We start from the raw sequence: 13,901 nt of genomic DNA, 5'->3' as shown, positions 1-13,901 counted from the left end.
AGCTGGTTGCAAATCCCCTTGGAGCAGTCAGCCTTTTCTGTTGTCAGTGTAAGAACCTGACAATGGAAAAAACTAATGACAATTACTGGGAAGCAAGACCTCAAATACTCTAGACTGCAGTGGTTCTCAACCTTCCTAATGCCGTGAGCCTTTAATACAGTTCCTCATGTTGTGTGACCCCCAACCATAAAATTATTTTCATTGCTACTTCATAACTGTAATTTTGCTACTGTTATGAATCATAATGTAAATATCTGATATACAGGATGTATTTTCATTGTTCGAGACCCATAGGTTGAGAACCGCTGCTCTAGAGAATGACAGCTTTGCACTTTCTTTTATACATGACAATTAAAGAGGGAACGTAATGAAGATGGGAGAAAGCAAGGCAGGGATTGGACTTTAGAATAGTTAACAAAATTATGTGCTCTCTTGAGAGTGGTCACACTTTAGGAGGAGGGGGTTTAAAAAGAGGCATTTTAAAGGTGTGTACCCTAGATGCAGAGGAACAATGGACAGCGCTTGCTGAAGGCAGAGATAAGCCTTTTGCTAGAGAAGTTATAGGCCTGGGGCCTGACTACCACCCTGACCTGCCCCGTTGGGAATTTATGATCAGATCACCTTGTGAGGTTAGTTTCGGTTAGATCCAGCACCTCTTTTTTGTCCACACCATGCATCTATGTATAAATGTGTCTACTTTTTTATAAAATTGGGATTATCCTGGACTCACATTGTTTTATAACACACTTGGTTTACTTAGTATTACATCTTTGATACTTTCTTATGTTCACCAAATGCTTTTAACTAAGATGTATTTTAAGATGGTTCAGGCTTTCCTCTTCTCCAGCTGAGCTTACCCACTTTTCTGGCTGTGTTACCGTGAGCAAATTGTTTAACCTCAGCCTCCTCATCGGGAAAGGTGGGTTACTACTGTTGTAATGTACCCCGCGAATCACAGAAGGGCGCCTCAAGAAGTCTAATTAAAGAGTCACATTTATTGCAATCCGGGACTATGAGGGGCCATTCCCCAAATCTCATAGTAATAAGATGGCCGCAAAACCAGACTTATATAGGCAAAGATCACAAAGGTATTGGTTACATCCCAAGGTTTGGAATGAGGAACCTGGTTTGCAAAAAAAGCAGTTTACAGAAGCAGAAGCAGCATGTTATCTAAATTATAGTTTTGGGTCTCCGGGTCACTGAATTGACAGAAACACATTATCTAGAGCCCTCGGGTCTGGAATGAGGAACCTGGTCAGACTTAAGCATGTTATCTAAATTACAGTTTTGGGTCTCCGGAACACTGAGTCAACAGGGACACGTTAACTGGAGCCCTCTGACCTTGGGATAACTGTGCTGTCTTTCCCAGGTAAAGGAAAATGTGCTTTCTAAGACCAGTATGACCACAACCAATGGGATATTCACAGTACAATCAATAGGGTATTCAATCGAATGGGGTGATTTATATAACTTTTCTATTATTTTAGCAAGCAAATAAGTACAGAAACCAAACAGCAGGGTTAAAGTTAAACTACAGTTTCTACCTGAGATGATTGCTACCATACTTCACCACCAGTGTCTGTTTCGGGCTCGTGTGAGGACCGAAGGAGACAGTTCCCTCCCGTCACTCGGGCGGTGCCTTTCCCCTCTCCCGAGGCAGGTCACACTGGCCCCTGGGTCACCCGTCAGGGTCCATGCAGTCTTGGCATGTGGATGTGTCCTCGCCAGGGCACAGGGAGCGTGGGACTCAGAGTCTGTGCCATCCCAGCCTCTACCCTCCCGGGGATGGGAACCCCGAAGACGTTAGCTTCATCTTGTTCTGTTTGTGTGTTTTTTTTGGTTACCTCATCCCCACCCATACCCTCAATGTTAAGTATTTAAATAACTACATGGAGAAAATTAAACCTCAAAAATCACCACAAAGGCAAAGAAGCCTTTGACCATAAAACACACTCACTGTTTACAACACCCGGATATTTCTGTTGGGCCATCTCCTTATTCATTGCTGTAATTCTGGTGCCACTTCCTCGTTCCAGCTAGAGAATGACAGTCCTCTTCTCAGCATGTCTGAGAGTGGGAATATCCAGCTCGCTCTCAGATCCCTGGCTTGGGGAACACAGGGAAATTCAGACTAGAAAGTGCCTGGCTCTCAGGGTAGGGGCCTGGCTGCTCACCGTCACTACCCTGGCTGACCCACTTGTGCGAGGCCTGCCTGGCACTTGGCAGGACGTGAGGCCAGGACTGGGGCTGCTTTCTTTGTCTGTCTCCTCCGCACGCGCGGGATAGAAACAGTCCCTGCAGCACAAAGCCCCTGCCCGTCCGCGGCGCTCGGCTATTTTCAGCCACATTCCGTGTGTTATTTCATCTGCACCTCACCCGAGGCCTGAGGCTGAGTTGTGGTCAGGGATGGGATGGGTGAGGGCTGGGGAACAGCAGTTTGATCTGACTCACAGGGGCTTGGACACTGGGCTGCCCATTGGCTGGGGCCTGGTACCCCTGGGACATGGGAAAGAGGAGCTGTCCATTGCTGGGGGAGGCGAGAGATGCCAGTGGAGTTGGGGGACCAGAAGCGTCCTGAGGCCCCTGTTACATTCCTGACCCTCCGGGGGCAGCTGGTCCACAGCAGCTCAGCGTCTGATGGCAGCCCCTTGGCTGAGTCTATGCTCCGTGCCAGGGGCTTACATAGACTTTGTTGTTGTTGTTGATCCTCACCCCAGGATATTTTTCCATTAATTTTTTAGAGAGAGTGGAAGGGAGGAGGAGAGACAGAGAGAGAGAAACATCTATGTGAGAGAGACACATCGATGGGTTGCTTCCCGCAGGTGCCCTGACCGGGGCCGGGGATCAAGCCTGCAACCGAGGTATGTGTCCTTGACCAGAATCAAACCAGCAACCCTTCAGTTCGAGGGCTGATGCTCTAACCAGTGAGCAAACCTGCTAGGGCACTTGGATTATTTTTTAATCTAAACTCAAAATAATTTCAGGAGACAAGTGGTTTTATTTTTTTCCATTTTACACATAAGGAAACTGAGTCACCGAGAGGTTAAGGAAGTTTCACGGGTCATAAGGTAGGAAGTAGTGAGCCAGGATTCAAATCTAATTCTGACTTGAAAGACAGACTCTTAGCTACTGCACAGTAGTTGACAGTGGAGGAGACCACACCTCAGCTTAGGCCTGGTCTCCACTGCCTACAGGTGGGTTGGATAAGCCACTTTAGCTTCTCTGAACCTCAGTTTCCTCACCAATGAAGTGGGGATGATGGCACCTTCCCCTTTAGGTTGTTGCTGGGGATGAAGAAAAGAGGTGGTCAAGATCCTCAGCCCAGTGACTAGCAAACAGTAGGTGCTCAGTACTTGGCTTTGGCATGAGGGCGGGGCCTGAGGGTAAAACTTTCAGCACCCTCTCAGGTGGGACAGGCTGAGGTGGGTCACTGAACTCTGCACGGAGACTCGGGGAGCCCTGGTGCTGCTGCTGGCAGAGCCGAGGGAACTGGGGAAACCTCTTGTCAAGCTGCGTCTGATCTGTGGCTTCCTGTGGTTGGAGCCTGACTCAGCCAGTCACCTGGTTCCTGAGTCGGCCCAGGAGACAGTGCGTTTCCTTTAGGCAGGAAAATGGGGGCTGGGAGGAGAGGAAGTCCTGGGAAGGGTCCCTGAGGCCCCGGGGGAGGGGGACCCCTCCTCCGTCCCAGCATGGTCTGGGAGGGCAGCAGCGGGTGCCATGGAGGGAGCGGAGGTTTGGGGCTCATAGAAACTGGGTTCAGATCTTGGCGTTTATGAGCCGTGGGCCCAGGCCAAGTCACTTCATCTCTCCGAATCCCAGTTTCTTCATCTGTAAAACGGAATGGCACCATCCTCTTGGAGGGTGGCTGCAGCCTGAGTGGGTGGGTGGGTAATGCAGGGCCTGACCCAGAGGCGCTTACTGAAGGGCCTTTCTGTCTTACCCCCATTGCCTGGTGGTGTCCCCAGGTCTGCCGGCAGGCCCTGAAGTTCCTGATGAAGATCCGGGCCCAACCCCTCATCAACCTGCAGCTGGTGAACCCATCGCTATACGAGCACGAGGAGCGGATGCACCTCATCGGGAGGAGCCGGGAGCAGCTGAAGCTTCTGGGGGATTACCTGGGCCTGTGCCGGAGCGGGGCCCTGAAGGAGCTCAGCAAAAGGTGAGCTCCCTGCACGTGGACACACGCTCAGGCGTCCTCTGGGGACACGCAGGAGGCAGCCAATCAATGATTCTCTCATTATTCTCTCTCTCTCTCTCTTTCTCTCTCTCTTTCTCTCTCTCTCTCTCCCCCCCTCGTCCCCTCTGAAATAAATAAACATGTTTTTTTAAAGAAATATATATAGATAGATAGATAGATATGCTTTTATTGATTTTAGAGAGAGAGAGGGAGAGAGAAATAGAAACATTGATGAGAGAAACATCGATTAGCTGCCTCCCACACAGCCTCCACCAGGGATCAAGCCCAGGAATGTGCCCTGACCAGGAATTGAACTGGTGACCTCCTGGTGCCTGGGTCCATGCTCAACCACTGAGCCACGCCAGCTGGGCCATAAAAACATATTTTTTATAAAAGAAGCAGAACAGGAGGAGCCTCTGCCCGGGCTCAGACCCACTGTGTGATTCAGGGAAGTCGCTTTACTTCTCTGAGCCTCATTTTTCTTGTCTGTAAAATGGGCAAGTCACCCCTGTATTCACGTGGCCTTCTGAGTTGTGGTGAAGGCTGCATCAGAGGCTTAGAGTCGGGGAAGGGACACGGACAGGCAGACAGATGGCCCTAGTTCAGCGTGGCATGTGCCATGAGAGAGGGCACCTGACCCAGCTTTGGCAGGGCCCAGAGGGCCAGGGTAGCCCCCAGAGGAGATAACATCTGAGCTGAGTGTTTGTGGAGTTCTGCCTTTTCATTAAGGAAAAACAATGTTTTTCTTCTTGCAAAGATAATATTCAAACAGGAAGAATGAGAATCAGGCAGAAAGTTGGGACCCCCTGCAGTCTCACCTGTGGGTATTGTTTGAGCTTCCAGACCTCACTCTGCCTTACACACAGGAAAACAGGGTTACCGCAGCACATGGCACCCCGTGTATAAGGAGATGGGCTTAGAAAAACTAAGGGGAAGGGAAGGCCCGGCTTTCCTGGCTAAGGGGACCTGTGGCATGAAGGCGGGTGGGAGTGTGGCTCACCAGGACCCACAGGGGGCTTAGTGCAGCTGGATTGTGGGTGCAGGGCCAGACCTGGAAGGTCCCGTGTGCCACACCAATGGCACCTGTGTTTTTTGTTTTTTTTGTTTGTTTGTTTGTTTTTTGGTATTCTATTTCAGTTTTAATGAGATATAATTCACATACCACAGAATTCAGCCATTTAAAATGTACAATTCAGCCCTGGCCGGGTAATTCAGTTGGTTAGAGCATCATCCGATAAACCAAGGTTTCAGGTTCGATCACCAATCCGGGCACATATAAGAATCCACCAATGAATACATAAATAATTGAAACAATAAATTGATGTTCTCTCTCTCTCTCTCCTCTCACGAATCAATAAATAAAAACTTAAAAATGTACAATTCGGGTGTTTGTAGTATATCCACAGAGTTGTACAAACATCAACGCAATCAATCTTAGAATCATTTTTGTTACCCAAAAGAAATCCTGTTCCCCTTAGCCTTGATTCCCTAATCCCCACATCCTCCCCCAGAACTAGGGACTAATCTACTTTCTACCTTTGTAGATTTGCCTATTTTGGACATTCCGTATGAATAGAATCATAAAATTGTGGACTTTTGTGACTGGCTTCTTTCACTTAGCATAATATTTTCAAGGTTCATCCATGCTGAAGCATGTATCAGTACTTCATTCCTTTTTTTTCCTCCCTTTTTTTTTTTAATTTTTTTTATTGCTTAAAGTATTACATAGGGTATTACATATGTGTCCTTTTTGGCGCCTGTGTTTTATTCTGCCAGCAGTGGGAGCCATTGGAGGGTCAGAGCAGGAACTGTCACATTCCGATCAGGAGTTTGAAAAGACCGAGTTTGGCAGCAGCCGTAGTAGCTCCGAGAGGAAAGGTGGCTTGGACTGAGTCATCCAGGTGGAGGGTGAGAGGACGAGAAGGGCTGAGAAGGAATAGGCAGGTCTCGGGTGTGGGATCCCCTTTCTCTCCAAGGACCCAGCCAGGGGGCTGCCACCAGCAAGGGGGAGCTCCCCCCGCCCCCTCGACTTCACCTCCCTCTGCAGTTGTAAGGCCTCTGAGTGTGACAGGCCCAGGTGCAGTGGCTCACAGGGAAGGCTCTGGACCTGATGGCCCCCAGGGCTTCCATGACTGAGCAGAGGGCAGATGATAGAGGTGACTGTCCATCCAAATCAGCCCCACCCTTCCTGCCAACTCAGGAACAGCCTGAGCACCACCCCCACCCCCTGCGTTTTCCTGATGATAAATGGCGGCTTCCTGTTCCCAGAAAGCTGGGATTTTCCTTGGGAGACCAGCATAAAGTACTGAGCGTCTAGTCATAGCTGGTCTGGCTCAGTGGATGGAGCTTCGGCCTGCGGACTGAAGGATTCCCATCAAGGGCACACGCCCGAGTTACAGGCTCGATCCCCAGCGTGGGGCATGCAGGAGGCAGCCGATCAATGATTCTCTCTCATCATTGATGTTTCTATCTCTCCCTCTCCCTTCCTCTCTGAAATCAATAGTGTGTGTGTGTTTAAAAAAAAAAAAGAAAGAAAGAACTGAGCATCCAGTCGGCAGTGTCCTCACCCCGAGGATCACTATGTAGCCTGCCTGGCTGCTTGGGGGGACTTGCCATCTCCACCCTGGATTGGCTTCCCCCCTGGACCATAATTGAGGCTGTGGAGTGAGCCATGGCCAAGCCCCCATTCCAGACACCCCAGGGTCTGGCCCCATCCGGCCCGGATGTTCAGAGCATCCTGGGGCAGGTTTGCAGGCTTCCTCGGAATTGGAGCATTCTCCCCAGACCCCAGCACCGTGCACACTCACACCGCAAGGCCAGGCAGGCTTTGTACCCGGGGAGCGTCTGCAGGTGTTTCCTCTCTGTCCCTCAGGATGTAACCCTGGGACCTCTGCCATCAGCGGGGTAGAAACCAGAGCCCGGTTGGTGGTGGAGCTCATCCTCTGTCCCCCCGCCTCCCCACCCACCTCTGAAAGGGGATCTGCCGTGGGGCTGAGGACAGGTCTCAGGTCCTCACAGGGCACCGAAACCAGATGCTTGAATGTCTGTCCCTCAGCCAGACCAGGGCTGCGGGAGGGCAGAAGCCAGGTCCTGTGCATTTCTGTCCCCAGCACTGTCCCTGATATGTGATGGGGGCAATAAAGACAACAGCTGACACCTACAGGCATCCACAGGGCGGATGAGAACACAGGCTCCAGAGCCAAGCGCTTACATTCAAACTCCAGCTCTGCAGCTTCCTAGCTGTGCGGCCACAGCAAGTTATTGAACCTCTGTTCCTCCATTTCCTCTCCTCCTCAAAGTGAGTGTTATAATAGTGCTGACCTCAAAGGATTATTGTGAGGAGTAATAAGTTTATATTTATATATAATCTTTCAGCCCAGTTCCTGGTACCAACTGTTAGCTTTCATCATCCTCTTCCTCATTATTATTTTTATAGACATTTACTTTTTTTTTTTTATACCTTTAAGTTAAAAAAGCATTTTTAGCCTTATTGAGGTATAGTTGACAAATAAAATTGTAAGATATCTAAAGTGTACAGTGTGTTGATTAGCTATATGTACACATTGGGAAAGAATTCCTCCCATCTGGTTAATTAACACACTCACCACATTATTTACTTATTTATTCAGAATTTTTTTTTGGTAAGAACATTTAAGTTCTGCTCTCATTGAATTTCAGTTGTGCAATACAAGTTTAGCAACTAGAGTTAGGTAATTATTCATTGTTTACGATGTGCGAGGCACCGTGCCAAAAGTTTTAAATAAATTATTTAACCCCCAAAACAGCTCCATTTCTCAGGTGCGGAAACGTGAGGCTCGGGGAGGTTGAGTAACCTGCCCGAGGTCCCTATGTTAGTCAGTCACTGGAAGGCCAGGTTCCGCCCGGCTGGCTGGCTGTGCTCCTCCTCAGCACCCCGCCCAGGTGGGAGGTGTCGGTGCCTGCTCAGCCCCGCCCAGGGGATGAAAACAAACAGGTTGGCGGGGCTTGGAAACCCTTCTAAGGGACCTCTTGTGTTTTCTTTGAAGGCTCACCCACAGGAATTATCTCTTGGAGTCTCCCCACAAGTACAGTGTCGCTGACCTCCAGCAGGTGAGAAAGTTGCCCCCCCACCCCCAAACCTCTCCAGAGGGACCCCATTCCTGGAAAAAATCAGAAAGGGAGGTGGGGGTGGTGTTGCTGAGTTCACTGAGACAAAACAGAGGTCTGCAGCTTTTCAGGACCTTGGACTGGTGTCCCCCGGTCCCTTGCTTCCTGGGGCAGTGAGTGAGCCCGCAGCGCCCCGGGAATAAGCAGGCACTACAGCAAAGCCCAGGATCACAGGGGTGAGAGTTTGAGACATTCCTTTGCTCAAGGAAAGGGACAGTGGATTTGGGCCTCGTCTGTCAATCCCGTGATCCCCACCTGCACAAAGGCTGATGCCTGTACTGCTTGGCCTGATTTGGGGAGGATTTCATGCCCAAATGGAAAGACACTTCTATTGGAATAGGAGTTGTTGTGTGTTTTTTTAATATGTTTTTATTGATTTTTTTTTTTTTTGAGGGAGAGGGAGGGAGAGATAGGAAGATCAATGAGAGAGAAACATCGATCGGCTGCCTCTCGCACACACTCCACTGGGGATCCAGCCTGAAACCCGGGCATGTACCCGACCAGGAATCGAACCAGGGACCTGTTGGTGCATGAGTTTATGCTCAGCCACAGAGCCACACCAGCCGGGGAGCAGTTCTTCAGGCAGGGTGCCGCCAATAGGCCACGCTTTGCAGACAGCCTTGGCCTCAGCACAGCTCCCTAAAATGCCTGGCGGCCTGCATCTGCCCCTACAGATCTCGGAGGGAGTGTATGAAGGATTCCTCAAGACCCTGATCGAGTTTGCCTCCCAGCATGTCTACCACTGTGACCTGTGCACCCAGCGTGGCTTCATCTGCCAGATCTGCCACCACCATGACATCATCTTCCCCTTCGAGTTTGACACCACCATCAGGTATGCAGGACACCCAGCCAGATGCCCCACCCCTCCCCTTCCCCCAGCATTTCAGGGTGGCGTGGCAGACCTGGGTCCTTGAATGGGAACACACTTAACATCCCCTCTGCGCTAGTGCCTCGGGTTAGTGAGGTTGTTTAGAGCAGCTGATGCCCTGGGCAGTCATGGTCAGCCCCAGTCCTGCTCAGGGGACAACACAAGCCCTCAGAGAATGCTGTTGGCTCTCTTCCGGGGTCTCAGTTTTGTCATCTATGAATGGGTTGAGGAGGGACTGAATGAGTTATTGCCCTGGAGTGTTGGACAAGGCCCAGCACAAAATGGGCAACTGGTGGGTGACCTCTGCCCCTGTCATGGTCGTTCTTATTCCCAGTTATCACTCGCTCATTATCAGAAGCCTCTAAATGGACAAATTCATCCACCAAACCTTCCTTCCAACCCATGTGGGAGTGGAAATCTGAACTGGTGGGAGCATTCATTCATTTTCAGTAGGTGTTCCCTGGCCCAGATTCAGCCCCTGAACAGACCTGGGCTGAGTGTTTTCATCTGCAGAGTATCTTAACCATAGGCAAGAAGTCATTAGTGAGTCTCAGCAGCATTTATAAAAAATGAAATAGAGGGTCAGCAGGCATCACATGACCTTGGGTACGCATCGCTGCAAGAATCTCTTCTCCCTGGATGGAGAAGTGGTGCCTGCAGGCCGGGGGTTGTGGGTGGAACACAGCCCGACTGTGGGCTCTGGTCAGGAACACTGGCCAGCCTCAGGCCCCAGGGGAGGCCTCCGCCCATTCGCACAAGTAGCACTTGCCTCTTTCTCCCAGGTGTGGCGAATGCAAGACGGTCTTCCACCAGAGCTGCCAGGCCGTGGTGACGGGCTGCCCCCGCTGTGCCCGCCGGCGCAAGTACCACGAACAGAACGCTCTCACCTAACCCAGTCTCCTGACCCCCCTCAAAGGCCTCGGGGTGAGGGTTCAGCTCAGCCATGCAGCTGTGTTTGCCATCAGCCCCGGCCACTCTCTCGAGGTGTCACAGCTGTCTCCCTCGTCAGGAAGACTCTCAGATGTGACTAGAGCATGAGCCTACCAGAGGGCTTGATGATTGATGCCCCCCCCACCATCTGCTCCAGGAGGTGGGACACCAGCAGACGCCCCCTGTCCGGGGTGCTGGGGGTGGGGGGACTCTGCACTAATCAGGCTCCAGCTCATCTCACTGACATGGCACCCCCATCAGGGCTGTTCACACACTGTGGAAATAAGACTTGGGGCGCATTTCCAAATCCACATGCCTGATTAAAAGGTCTAGTTTTTTAAGGTGGGTTTTCCCCCTTCCTATTTCAATAGAAAATATTTTTTTATTCTTAACCCTATACAAGTCATCCAAGAAATCCAGGCATTCTCACCATGAGCGAATGTGCAGGTACCGCCCAGGCCTGGTCTGCAGACAGGCGGGCTGCTGGGCATCCCTGGGACAGAGCCCGTCAGCTGCCTCTCCTTCACCCTCCCCAGACGCTTACTGCCAACAGCTCAAGTGCAATGTGCCAAACCGCCCATGGGGCCAGGCGGGTCAGTCCTGATGCCACCTTCTTCCTCTCCCTCTCTACTCCCTGCCCCATGCCCCCCACCTGAAAAGCCCATCTTTCTCTGTGTCAGAGCCCCTTGGCTCTTCTGTGGCCAGGATTCTGGTCCCTGCACGAGAAGGGGAATGACTTCAACCCAGCACTGTCAGCACTTTGCATCTTCCTTGGGCCAGAGGCGGGCCCGGGGCGGGCCCACCCCTCAGCCCCATGCCCTCCTCACTCCTACCCTACACTGGGACACTCTCAGGGGTCCCACCCCTGCCTGCCTGACCGCTGCTGGGACAGAGGTAGTCTGGGCTCACAGAGAGGGCAGTGAGCCCAGGCCGGGGCCGGTCTTGGCACACACTGTGGAACAGTGACCCGTCCTTCACGAAGCGTGCCAGCCCCGCTGCTGAGATGTGCGGGGGCCAGCGGGGGAAGGGCCACGGAAGGGCTTCACCTCCGTTCACAAAGCCATGCATTCACACAGCTTTGCCGGACTGGCCCGGGAGGGGCGCCGCTGGAGACTGGGAAATGTCATTGAAACACCATTGCCATTTGAAAGGGTGTTGGAATGGTTTTCAAATGATATTTAGACCCTTGGGGTTTGGGGGAATCTGCTGCATCCCTCCCTCCTCTCCTGAATCCAGCCCCCCTCCGCCCTGGGGCCCTCCGGTCATCTCTGCACTCAGCGTGAGATTGGGGGCCTCATGTGAAGACCCACCTGTCCTGCCAGGAGATGAGCTTACTCCCACTCCTCCCTGGGGGTGATGTGGCTGCTGAGTCACCTGTCTAGCCCCGTGGAGCTGGATAAATTGTGCAATAGAACAGAGGAGGTACTGGGCAGGTGGGGGAGGGGCTGCCACACAGCCTCTCTGTCCCCTCTTGTAAGATGGTGCACACCTGTGCCCAGCACACCAAAGCCTCCAGAAGCAGAAATGGATCCTTATCCTCATCCCACCCCTCAGAGCATTTATGCCAGCACAGCCTGATCGGAGCCCCAACTGCCCCAGATCCCTGAGTGGGCAGGAGCCCAGCCTGGGTGAGCAGTGTGGCCGTGGCTGGGCCTATATGTTCTGTATTCCACGAGGTGCCCTAGGAGGGGGCAGGAGTGAGACCTTGGAGGTGCCCACTTTAGTCTGCTCCACCCCTGCGCTCCCAGAGATTAGAAGCATTAAATCTGACGCTCCCCTATCCCCCAAAGCTGCTGATGCTTTCAGATGAGCTGAGTGGCACCTCCTCTCCTCCGACGGAAAGCTGATGTGAACCCCAGTAGTGGCCACACTATTTTTAAAGTGTCACTTGATGCAATAAACTTTGCAGCATGGGGCCCTGGTGCTTGGCAATGTACTGAAGGAACTGCTGCTGTGTGTTGTTCGAATGATTTTGCAGTAAAGATCTGATATTTCTAATCTCTGGTCTGGCTTCTGAATCCTAACGCTGTGGCTGATTGGGGGAGACCCTGGGCCATCCATTGCCAGTCTGATTGGGCCTCCGCTCTCCTGTTAGTCCCTAGGCACCGGAGAGGAGAGGATGGGGAGTGGTAAACATTTGCAAGCAGGAGACTTGTGTGCCAGCAGTGGGCATGGAGGAGAGGGCAGTCACAGGTTTGGTATATACCCCACCCTTGGAGTCTGAGGAGTCAGGGCCTCCAGGGGGTTGGATTTCAGGGAGGTTTATTCCTATGCAACAACTGAAGCTGATGCCTGAAATCCCGCCACCATGGCTTCTTTCCTGTGCCTTCCATGCCAAAGTGCAGACCCCTGGCCCCGGAACATGGGAAACCTCAGGCCTACATTTCCCACTGGATTGAGCGGAGGGGCTCAGGAAGGACAGGCTGGGCAGGGCCCTGATTCCGCCCTCATGGTTTGAGGGCTCACATGGGCTTTTATTTGTCTGTAGACCTTCCTCGGAAGGTCCAGGGGGCTCCCGCAGGGGGAAGCCCACCACTGCCCACTGTACAGACAGAAGGAAATGCTAATTTTCAGGGAAATCAGATTGCAGGGAAATGGGACTGGAAAAGATGACATTTAGGTCTGCAGTTTCCTGTCCTTTCAGCCCATGAGGGAGCACCCACTGCCCATCCCATGAGCCCAGCTTCGTCAAGCTCACCTCCCCCAGGGGCAGTAGGTGGGGGTGGGCTCCAGGAAGACAGGAGGAACCTGGTTTGAGGGCTGGGAGGTGCGGTGGGGAATGGGGAGGAGGCAGGCCCACCTGGGGCAAGAGGGCCAGGGGCAAGTGACCTGCCCTGCCTTTGGACTCAGCGCCTTTGTCCTCCGCAAAGTGCCTCTGAGGACTCTTGTCCCCCCCCCCCCCACCACCACCACCATCTAGAGGAGGATGGGAGATTTGGAGACCTCATTCCAAACCCAAAGAGGCTCCTCTCGTTATAAAAGAAGTGTTAGTCAGGCCTGGCCAGCGTGGCTCAGTGGTTGAGCATGAACATAGGTCACGGTTCTATTCCCAGTCAGGGCACATGCCTGGGTTGCAGTCTCAATCCCCAGTAGGGGGCCCGCAGGAGTCAGCTGATCATGATTCTCTCTCATCCTTGATGTTTCTGTCTGTCCCTCTCCCTTCCTCTCTGAAATCAATAAAAATGTATTTTTCTAAAAGTAGCACGAATCACAGCTAATACGCTGTGTGTTTTATAATGATAATGTGATCATAACAACAACGCCCTTAGTGCATCTCATTTAATCTTCTCAACAATCCTGTGAAGTAGGTGTTCGTGTCCCCAGCCCACCGGAAGCAGCTGCAGAGATAAGGTGAGGAGCATGAGCCCAGCCCCAGGAAGTTGCTCTGATCTTACCCTGGAGACATCGGAGGGGCGCCCTCCTCCCCAACCAGGATCCAGGAGAAGGTGAGAACCAAGTCGTTGGGAGGGAAATTCAGCCAGAAGTAGGTGAGGAGACCCGACCCCCTCGTCCTCCTGTCCTGGTCCTGCTGCCTCCACCTCCCGGGAGCAGCCAGGTGCGGCCCCGGGTCCCGGGAAGCGCTGGGGGAGGGGTGGCGCCTCTGTTCCCAGGGCGCTGGCTCGCCCAGAGGGGACAGGAAGCCAGGACACCGGGGATTGTCTCTCGCCGCCGCAGCCCTGCCCCAGCCCGGGAGGAAGTTCTGCCTGGTGCGCTCGGCTGGTGCCTCCCTCGCTATATTGTTGAACAGGAAACCCGGCAGCGCGGGAGCTGGGCGGCGGA

The 13,901-nt window shown here is 52.4% G+C and overlaps 2 protein-coding genes across 5 annotated transcripts in view; both read left to right on the top strand.

Moving 5' to 3' along the window:
- Positions 1-12,119, top strand: part of PLEKHM1 (pleckstrin homology domain containing, family M (with RUN domain) member 1) — a 45,725-nt gene extending 33,606 nt beyond the window's left edge. For all 4 annotated transcript variants that reach the window (XM_014537765.1, XM_005863882.2, XM_014537763.1 and 1 more), the window contains 4 exons: positions 3,966-4,159; positions 8,203-8,266; positions 8,998-9,155; positions 9,974-12,119. In XM_014537765.1, the coding sequence (XP_014393251.1) occupies positions 3,966-4,159; positions 8,203-8,266; positions 8,998-9,155; positions 9,974-10,082 (525 nt within the window). In that variant the 3' untranslated portion in view covers positions 10,083-12,119. The remainder of the gene's footprint in view (positions 1-3,965; positions 4,160-8,202; positions 8,267-8,997; positions 9,156-9,973) is intronic.
- A 1,310-nt stretch (positions 12,120-13,429) lies between these two features.
- ARHGAP27 (Rho GTPase activating protein 27) overlaps positions 13,430-13,901 on the top strand; it is a 31,711-nt gene continuing 31,239 nt past the window's right edge. The window contains exon 1 of the mRNA XM_014537779.1: positions 13,430-13,567. The gene's annotated coding sequence lies outside the window, so the exon portion shown is untranslated. The remainder of the gene's footprint in view (positions 13,568-13,901) is intronic.

Source organism: Myotis brandtii, unplaced genomic scaffold, assembly GCF_000412655.1.
Source record: "Myotis brandtii unplaced genomic scaffold, ASM41265v1 scaffold1814, whole genome shotgun sequence".
In the NCBI taxonomy this organism is placed as follows: domain Eukaryota; kingdom Metazoa; phylum Chordata; class Mammalia; order Chiroptera; family Vespertilionidae; genus Myotis; species Myotis brandtii.
This window is presented reverse-complemented; position numbering and strand designations above follow the sequence as displayed.